The 9,674-nt window shown below is 53.6% G+C and overlaps 1 protein-coding gene across 3 annotated transcripts; it reads left to right on the top strand.

Moving 5' to 3' along the window:
* The first annotated feature begins 382 nt into the window (after positions 1 to 382).
* TLCD2 (TLC domain containing 2) lies at positions 383 to 9,343 on the top strand. Of its 3 annotated transcripts, none has more exons than XM_040641142.1 (5): positions 383 to 702; positions 2,691 to 2,864; positions 6,962 to 7,044; positions 7,267 to 7,349; positions 7,915 to 9,343. In XM_040641142.1, exons 3-5 carry the CDS (start codon positions 6,981 to 6,983, stop codon positions 8,365 to 8,367), a joined length of 600 nt encoding a protein of 199 aa, XP_040497076.1. In that variant the 5' UTR covers positions 383 to 702; positions 2,691 to 2,864; positions 6,962 to 6,980; the 3' UTR covers positions 8,368 to 9,343. The 3 variants fall into 3 exon arrangements, 2 of the variants coding, with proteins under 2 accessions (XP_040497076.1, XP_040497075.1); XM_040641141.1 differs by having other exon boundaries at positions 505 to 651; XR_569685.2 differs by lacking the exons at positions 6,962 to 7,044; positions 7,267 to 7,349; positions 7,915 to 9,343 and adding an exon at positions 4,164 to 5,305 and having other exon boundaries at positions 505 to 651.
* The last annotated feature ends 331 nt before the right edge of the window (positions 9,344 to 9,674 follow it).

Genomic DNA, 9,674 nt, shown 5'->3' with positions numbered 1-9,674 from the left:
GAGAGCTATTGCCTCGTGAGCAGAAGTCAGCGAATCCGCTTCGGGGTGGTCTAAAAGAAGCACTCACGGCTCCCAAAAGGAGGGGCTGTAGCCCTTTAAGGACTTCGCCGGGATGGATTCAGAAATGAGTTTAAAAATGCCAACTCACAGAGCGCGCAGGATTCTGGGAACGAGGTGTCAGACCGAGAACTACATTGACCAGTGTGCACTGCAAACACACTCGCCTTTACTTCCTTCTGCTCTTTAGGACTCTGGTTTGACGTAGCGCTCCTCAAAGCAAGCGGCCTTAGGCGGAGGGCTCAGCCACACCCTTTCAGCTATTGGCGAGCTTGTGAGTTCGTGGGCGTGGCCTAGCTCAGCTCCACCAGGCAAAGGGGTGGCCTCCTTGCCAATCAGAGCTAAGGCGCCTGGAGAGGCGGGACCTGGGTGAAGTGCTGGCGCCCCCGAGTGGGTGTGGTCACGCTGCCCAGCAGTGGGCGGTGATTGGCCCTGGGCGGTGCAATCGCTGCTTGTGCGTCACGACGCCGCCAGCTGATCGGAGACTGGAGCCGGTGTGTGCTGGGCGCAGGGAAGACACAGCGCCGCCGGCCGTGGGGAACGGACGCACTGATTTGCTCCCTTACCCTCAGCAATCCCCCCACCCAGCACCAGGTGGGTGTGAGCTGGGGTCCCGGCCGTACTGGAGGGAACCATGCTAACGGGGTAATGGGGGAAAGTAGGGTCCTGGTGGCCACACCCTGCCCTTCCGGGGGAGGGGTGAGGGGGCGGCGGGGGCAGGGAAGCTCTTGGGGAGAGGGGGCCTAGACTGGCTGGAGTAGTGTGGCAGGAGGTTTAAAGAAAGAGTCCGGGACGACAGTCGTGGCGGAGGGTTTTGCAGAGTGGCTAGAAGGAAGACAAGGGGCTAGAGGGCTGGGGGCAGCTAACCTCGGCGTCCCCTGGTCAGAGGATACAAGAACTGGCCTCCCAGCTTAGGGAGGGTTTGGACCGGGCGGGTAGCGGGGAAGTAGTTTTCCTCTACTGGCAGTCAGTTGGTCAGGGCCAATTGAGCGCCCTGGCAGGGAAGGGGTCTCTGGGCGGGCCGGCCCCTCCTCTCGTTCCCTCCAGGGGATGTTATGTAAGGGGGGAGGGGAGAGGAGTAGGGGGCGGCGGTGCGGGGGCCTTATGCAACCCAAAGGTTAGGGTTTCACCGCGGTTGGTGGGGGAAGCGGGCTGGAGGAGGACCTGGAATCTCTAACCCCCCCTCCCCAGCCTAACTGGCCGTCTTGGGCCTAGAGAAGGTCACCTCTGCACCTCCCCCCAGCATGTCCGGTTGTGGGGCCCCTAGCCCAGGCCTGGCCCTGACCGCCTGGGAAGCCGGCTGGCTGGGTGGGGCGCCTGGGTTAGTCATCACTGGGCTCCCTCTCTCCCCACCTCTCGGCCAACTCTTGGCCCCTCCCTATAGCCTCTCGCTAGGCTATCGCCCCCACCTCCCTCCGGCCCTAGTTCCAGCCTCCAACTCATTTGGCCTGTCATCCTGGCTGTCATACTGGGCTAGGAGTTGTCAGGGTGCCAAAGGGTTGATGGAGCAGCTGGTCAGAGGGTCAGTGCCCTGGGCCCACCCCGCCCTGCAGCCAAGGGCACCTGCTTGGCACAGACTCTGAGCAGCCGTTGAGTCCTATGGGCTGAACAGAGCTGGCTCAGACAGAGGAGAGTGGGAAGGAGTTGGACTGGTCACCTGGGGGAAGAAAGATACCACAAAGTTCATGTCTCCCCAAGAGGGTTTTTGTAATTTGAAAACCTCCCACCCCCACCGTAATCTTTCTTACCCTTTGAGTATAGAAGTCTCAAGGCAAGACTGCCTTGGCTCCTTACACTGGCATGGGCCATGCCCTTGGACTGAGTGTCAGCACAGACCCGCCCTCCCCAGCTCTCGGCCCTCAAGCCTGCCACGCCCCCAGCCCCCTCCCTGGGCCATGCTGCAGGGCCCGGCTTTTCCTGCTGATTCATGCGTTGGAACTGTGGGGGCGGGGCTTGGAACTTGGAACAAAGTTCAGACATGGAGGGGCCGGCAGACAGCCTGGAATTCATACCAGATGTACCCGGAATGCGCAAGCGGAATGCCTGGCATTTAAGAGTCTTGGGGAAGCTGCCCATCCACCCTGCCCATACCTCCCTCCCCTCCAGCCTTTGGTCCCCCGTCCTCTCCTCATAGTCCCTGGAGCCTCTGCTGACCTTCCAAACTCCAGACCTCCTCCCTTCCTCACTCTTCCCCAGATGTAGGCCCCCAAAACTCTTCCAGCTGAATTCCCTGGGAACAAGTCAGTTAGGCTGATCACTGAACTCACATTTCTGGACCTAAGGTACAACTTCTCACCTAATACCTGGGCAACTGGTGGAATGTGCCCAGGGTTCTAAGTCCAGCCCTCTCTGAATGCTGAAGAGGCTGGACCCTTCCATGGATAGCTGGGGCAAGGAGGGGTGAGAGCAGACCTGGTTCTCTACAGCCTTTGGTTCTGGAAAGAGGCACAAGGAAGTATGTTTAGAGCTGCCTCTTGCTTCTTACCGAAGTTAACTGCTCCTGCAGGCCCAGGTCAGAGCCAAGAATGCTTTGTTACAAGGTTGAGCATCTGTTGGAGATGGCCAGTGGGACAGTGTCCCTGTAACATTGCCCTGCTCCGATCCTTCCCATTTTTTCTTCCTTTTCCTTTTAGGAGCCTGTCCCTCCCACATCCTCACCTGGCTGAGCCGCAGTAGTTCTTCAGTGGCAAGCTTTATGTCCTGACCCAGCTAAAGCTGCCAGTTGAAGAACTGTTGCCCTCTGCCCCTGGCTTCAAGGAGGAGGAGGAGGAAGAGGAGAAGGAGCTGCTTTCCCCTTCATCTGGAAGGTGACAGGACTGGGGCTGGGAAGGTCCACACAGTGGAAGTGATGATACCTTTTGGGAAAGGGAACCTTGTTTAGTTGGAGAGCCTTCAGCCAGATTAGCGCATCAAGAGAGAACAATTTTAGATTAGAGACCCCGGTTGGTTTGGGAAATAGGTGGCTGTGACCAGCCAAGGTTAGTTGGTCCACATTGGTGTGACAAGAGGAAGATAACAGGAGCAAAGAAAACTGTCTACCTCGTTACCCAGATGTCTTTCTTGGCCCTCTTTCCTTGTCTGCCTTTCTTTCCTACTGCCTTTCCAGGTGAGGTCTGAAGTAAATGTCTTCTTCAGGGAAAAGGTCGTACTGAAACTCCCATCTGAGTAGTCCTCCCCATGCTCTTACCTTTCCCTCTATTTCCTTAGACTGGCCTAGACTCTGGATTCAGGGATAATCACCTGTATGTGGGACCCTTAGACCTCTTGTCTCAGCTTCTTCACCTGTGAGATGGGGAATCACACAGTTGAGTATGCAGGAGGGAACCAGAAGCCTACTTCTGCAGACTGTTCAGAGCCTGGGCTCTCCTCTCCCTGTGGGTGGGAACAAAACAGCTTTTCACATAAGCTATTGCCCCTCCCCCATCCCTGAACACCGTAACCCAAGGAGGGTGGGGGAAGGATTAGCAAGGGGGCTAGGGTTAGACCAGTGCAAGGGGCTGGGAGGAACTGAGTCTCTCCCTTGACATCCCACCGTGCAAAGGTGGCCCCAGCCTTCCTCTGCCTCCTAAAACAGGACTAAAGCCCCTGATGGGGTTCCAGCTGCTGTTCCTCTCTTTCTTCCCTCACTTTACCTTCCAGGATGGTTTGTGAGACTCTGCTCAGGCTTATGCAGGCAGGAAATTCTCTCCGGCAACCAGGCGAGGTGGGTTGTGGGATGTGACCCCTTTTAGGGCATCAAGCAGTATAAACCTATCACCCCCAGCTCCTGACGCAGGCTAGCTCTTGGGGCTCAGGCTCTGGTGTGGCTCAACCATGGTCCAGTCTCCCTGCCTGAAGGTGCCCAAATTCAGGGGCTGCAGGAAGCTGTCCTGTTATGGGGCAGGAGGTATAGAGGTAGCAGGGTCCTTTTCTCCATTTATGAGAAATGGAGATTTAGGGGAGAGTAGCTCATTGAACCCACCCTCCTGCAGCCTAAGTTGGATGTGTGTGGGACTGCGGTGGAGCGGGTGGGTAGACTGAGTCAACTCATAGTCTGCAACAAAGATTGCTTTGTCCCTCGACATTGCTTCCATCCTTTCTTCCCCTCGCCGCTTCACTGGCCACAGTGTCTCCCTCCAGCCCTGGGTATGTGGCTCTGCCATCCTCAGCCATCATGAAGTCAAGATGGGGAAGAGCACCCTGGGAACACAGAGGCAGGCAGAAGACCAGTGAAGGACCAGGCCTGGAGAGCACAGGGCCCTGTCTGGGCACCCCGCAGAGGGGACCCATAAAGGATAAGAGCACCCCCGGAGGGAGGAGGACCGTGAGCCTCCATCAAGGACAAGCTCCCAGCCATCTGCCTCATTCACTATTTCTCTCCAGTGTTACTTACTGCTTCCCTCAGAGATATGAGACTGTATTAAAGAATCCTGTGGCTTCAGCCTCCTACTTCTACCTCCCTACCCTGTAATTTTTATATAAAGCAGCCTCAAGGAGCAAGAACCAGCTGTGAAAGGACATACATAGGAAATTCATAGAAGAAATTCAAATGGATAAAACCATGAAAAACAATGTGTATCATTAGTAATTAAAAAAAGACAAATATAGCTGAAAGCATTTTTCCCTTAGCAAACTATATTTTAAAAAAAGAAAGACCCAGTGTTGGCAAAGAAATACTAAACACTCCCATACTTTGCATATGGGGGTACAAATTGGTACGGCCTTCCTGGATGTCAGTTTGGTGATATGTCTCAAATACTCTAAAAGTTTCCATCGCATTGACCCGGTAATTCTACATTTGGGAATTTATCCTAAGAAAATAATTAAAGATTTAGTTACAAGATGCTCATACTAGTATCGCAGTAGAGAAAATGAGAAATAACTGTCTGATTGGGAATTCATTTCTTTTCTGCCATAATGAAAATTTGCAATGGGGGATTGGTTAAGTAAATCACTGTATATCCATCCAGATGGTGGAGTACTGCACAGCCATTAAAAGTCATGTAGAAGAACATTTGGAAAGAAAAATGCTCTTTGAATATTAAAAAGGTTATAAAAATAGTGTGTATTATGTGATCTCAATTTTGTTTTTTAAAAGATGGGTATATTCTTGTATACATAAAACAGATGAAAAAGACAAAATGTTAATAGTGGTTATCTTTGGACAGTGGAACAAAGTCATTGTAATTTTCCTCTTTTGGCTTTTCTGTAACTTTAAAATTTTCTATATTGTGTGTGGTTTTCATATAATAAAATTTAAAAGAATCAGTGTAATTTTTTAAAAGCTTGGAGAGGTGGGTGTGGAGGAATCAAGGGGTGCCGCTAGCCCCTTGGACATAATGGGGTTTGGGTGAAGAAAAGGGGTTGTGAGAATATGGAAAACTTCATTCTCCAGGAGTAGCTGGAATCTACCCTCTCCATGTACGGGAAACTGCTCTCTGAATTGCTGGCTTTCGGCCAGCTAAAGAGGTGTGGAGTAAGGAAAACAGTAAAAACCTGCCACACTTCAGGAGATGGAAGATGGGGAAGTGGGGGTGGGATTTTCCTCTCCAGGCTGAAAGGTTCTAGAATTCTAGCGGTCTTTGTTTTTCTCTGATTCTGCCCCAACCTTGAGGTAACCCTGTGTGACCTCTCCTTGCAGCCTCAGATTGGAATAGAGAATTCTATCCACCTAACGTGTACCAAACCCTGGGGGGAGGGGTGCTTTTCAAGACTTCGGTGCTGAGTGGTTTCCTTTTGCCTCCCCTTCCTAATAACAAGGCTGCTCTGTAGGTCCCCCAAAAGTGGTTGTGGGGAGGAGTCCCCAGTGGGTCGCTTCTCCAAAATGGGAGCTGTTGTTCCATTTAAGGTACTGTGTAAGGGAACAGGACTGTTGGAATCATAGGGTAGCTATGATGTGCCAAATATCTGGAAACCTCGGGAGGTGGAAAGGGTGGCTCCAAGGAAGTGAGGTGCCCCTACAGCTGAGACGGGGGCTGGTGCGGAGCAGGGCGGTGGCGATGTTTAAGCAAGTGGGAGTGGGTGTTCGCTGGCCTCTACCTTCAGGTCGGTGAGGGTGCCGTGGGAAGAAGGATGACCAGCAGGTAAGAGGTTAGCGTGGGGAGAGGAGGTGAAAAGCAGTGGGGCGGGGCCCGTAAGAGTGCCAGGTGAGATTAGCGACCTATTTCTGAGCTTCGAGGGGTTTGGGACACATGGCATTGGGGAAGACCCCAATCGACATGCGGGAAGTCCCCTTGAGCTCGATTGACAGACTTGGTCCCCGGGAGCCCCCAACCCTCGGTTCCCCGCTAGGGCGGGACGCGATCGGTTGCTGTGGCTCCGGGGCGTGGCCCCACGGCTGCTCCAATCGCCACCTAGCCGAGTGATGGGGGCGTGGTCAAACCCTGGAAAAGTTACAGCGGATTCCAAAGGAGCGGTGGGCTGGGGAGGCCAAGGATCCGTTCTTGTCCGGAAGCCAACTCACAGTCCCCGCAGCTGGCATTGGATGAGTCCCGGCTGAGAGCTCAGGGGTCCAAGGGACTGAACCGGACCTAGCCCGCCATGGCGCCCTGGGGGCTCCTGGTGACCGGCGCCTCCTTCGCCGCCTTCCGGGGGTTGCATTGGGCGCTGCAGCTGCTGCCCACGCCGGCATCTGCTGCCCAGGACCGTTGGAAGTGGCGGAACATCTGTGTCTCCCTGGTGCACAGCCTGCTCACAGGGGTCGGGGCGCTGCTCGGGTGCGGGCTATAGAGATTCGGGAGGCACTGGGGTGAGGGCGAGGGGTGGAAAGCTGAGATTGAAAGACCCCGCGGGCAACTTCGAAATCGAAGCGGGACCTCGAGAGTCTGACACGGGGTGGGGGTGTGAATGGGTGGGTGAGCGTGCACAGCGGGAGAATGGGGTCTGAGTCTGCGCGAAGCTGACCATTGTCCCCCATCTCCTACAGGCTGTCGCTGTACCCTCAGATGGCTGCCGACCCGATTCATGGCCACCCGCCCTGGGCCCTGGTGCTGGTGGCTGTGTCCGTGGGTGAGTCTGCAGGGAAGGTTGGGCCGTTTTGTCGGGGAGCAACCTAACAATGGTAATACCTTTCTTGTCCCCTTTCCCCTCACCACAGGGGTCAAATATTTCTGGCAGCTTTGCTGAAGGTAACTAAAGACCTGGAAAAAGGAGAGGATGAAGATTCCTCTCCGGTATGTAGAACAACTTAGGGGAGGCCTAATGCCCCTCCCCCTCATGCCATGCCCATAGGTTATTTCTTGGCGGATGGAGTTGACATGCTGCGGAACCAGACCTTGGGCCAGGCCTGGGAACTTCTCTGTCATCATTTCGTGGTGAGACTTGGGGAAAGGAGACGAAGGAAGGGTGGTATGCTCAGGCTAGGGCCCCCAATTTCTCTTCAGGTTTCTGTCCAATGACTTCCCAGAGTCTCTGACCCCTGTTGGGGCTTGATCTCATCAGCCTTGGGCTGGTTTGGGGGAGGAGGATTGGCTGCTAGCCACAGCTGGAGTCTGAGCACTGCCTAAGTAGCTTGGATTCCCTCAGGTGTCCCATCTGATTGCAGAAATGTTGCATATGGCGCTTTTCTGAGAAAGGGGAGTCCCAGTATGGGGAACGGGCGTCGGGCATGAAAGCCCAGGAATGGAAGTGGGGGGCAGGGGGAGTTACTGCGCAGATGCTGCCCCAGGGGAGATGGCCTCTGGGCCAAGACTGCTTCCATCCTATGGAAGGGTTATTTTAAGGCCATTCAGGCCCCAACATGAGGGTAAGTATAAAGGACAGGTTTTTGATAGGGTGCCACAAAGTGCATAGGAGGCCCTGTCTTAAGGCCTGGAATGTTGGTACATGATGGGTGGGAGGTCATGGAAGATCCTCTGACCTCTGACTCCCGTTCCCCAGGTAGTGAGCTGCCTCAGCACTGCCATTCTGTCCAGCCACTATGTGGGCCTCTCTGTGGTGTCTCTGCTCCTGGAGCTGAACTCTGCCTGCCTGCACCTGCGGAAATTGCTGCTGCTTTCTCACCAGGCCCCATCCCTGGCCTTCAGCATGGCCAGCTGGGCCACCCTGGCCACTCTGGCCCTCTTCCGCCTAGTGCCTTTGGCGTGGATGAGTCTGTGGCTGATCCAGCAGCAACACCAGGTGCCTCCTCCTCTGGTCATCCTCGGTGGAACTGGGCTGGTCACTGTGGGTGCCATAAGCATCACACTGGGTGTCCGTATTTTGGTCAGTGATGTCCTGCGGTCTCGGCCCCACCTACCCATCCCTGGGCACAAGGAAACCAGGGGCACAAGGAGATGTTGTGAGGGTGAGCTTGTCAGTAGGGATGATTCCACTCTTAGCCTGAAAGACTAGAGAGAGGCCTCAGGCTCCTCTTCTGCCAGTCCTGGGGGGAGGTAGGGCCAGGACAAGGAGATGGTGGTCCACAGTGTACAGTCCTTCACTGGGCTAAGGACTGGACTGAATTTTTAGTATCTCAGTCCCTCTTCCAAATAATTCACACCCCTCCCCCATTCCTAGGATCTGAGACGAAATGCTGATGTTCATGGATGGGTGGGAAACTGGGCTATTGTTCAGTGAATTCCATCATCAGATGACTGCTTCTTCCAGCAAACTAACTCAAAGTACAGCCAGTGCTACCAATTAGGGGTGGCAGGAGGCATGAAGCTAAGGGAAACTGCCAATGACGTCCTCTGCTTTTAGCACAGGAACAGGTGAAGAAACGTGAGGTCCTGTTAGGACCAGAGAGATCTGATGTGGAGGGAGTGGGTTCAGAGGGAAGAGAGACCTCACCTGTGACCAAATTCTAGCAGGGGGAGGAGGCCGCAATAGGTACTGTCTGTAGCCAGTAGGGATGGGCATACTAGTGGCCAAGAAACAGAAGAACTGGACCACTACAATTGCTGCTGATATTTCTGGTTCTCAAAGCCACGTTACTGTATTTGTACTTAATGCTAGTTCTGCCACCTTTTAAATTTTTAAAAAGCCCAACATCTGCCTTTTAAATTTTCTTACTATCTTCTGACCTTTTCAAAGAAAATGCAGATTCTTAAAGGAGTGAGCACGGGACTAGGTCTGTCTTCTTAGGACAGTACTTACATCCAGAGCCATAGCAGGGACTCAGACGCCCATTCTGGGTGCCAAGTGTAGTGTTTTCTGAGGCCAGGCTTTCATGGAAGAATGAAGGTAGAGGCAGAAGTAGACGAGGGAAGGCTTTCACTTGGCTGCAGAGGGACTCAGGAATATCGACTCTCTTCTGGGATTCATTGGCAAGCTCTCCCTCTCTTTTCTCCCCTGCCACTTTTTTTTTTTTTTTTTTTAGAGGGGGGACAATGGGAGAGAGAGAGAGAGAACCTGAGATCATGACCTGAGCTGAAACCAAGACTCAGTTGCTTAACTGAATGAGCCACCCAGGCACCCCTAGGGTAATTTCTTACCACCCAATTCTCATTCTCTCATCTCACTTAAGAGACAGGAAAAATTATTTTATTTTATTTCATTTCATTTCATTTTATTTTACTAACTCTACACCCAATGCCAGGCTCAGTCTCACAACCCTGAGATCATGACCTGAGCTGAAATCAAGAGCCCGACACTTAACTGACTGAGCCACCGCCCCTCTCCCCTACCACTTCTGCTGCTCCCCCCACCCCATGGCACAA

Source organism: Ursus maritimus, unplaced genomic scaffold (genome assembly GCF_017311325.1).
Source record: "Ursus maritimus isolate PB19 unplaced genomic scaffold, ASM1731132v1 scaffold_24, whole genome shotgun sequence".
Classification (NCBI taxonomy): domain Eukaryota; kingdom Metazoa; phylum Chordata; class Mammalia; order Carnivora; family Ursidae; genus Ursus; species Ursus maritimus.
Note: the sequence above shows the minus strand (reverse complement) of the source record. Positions and strands in the feature narration are given on the sequence as shown.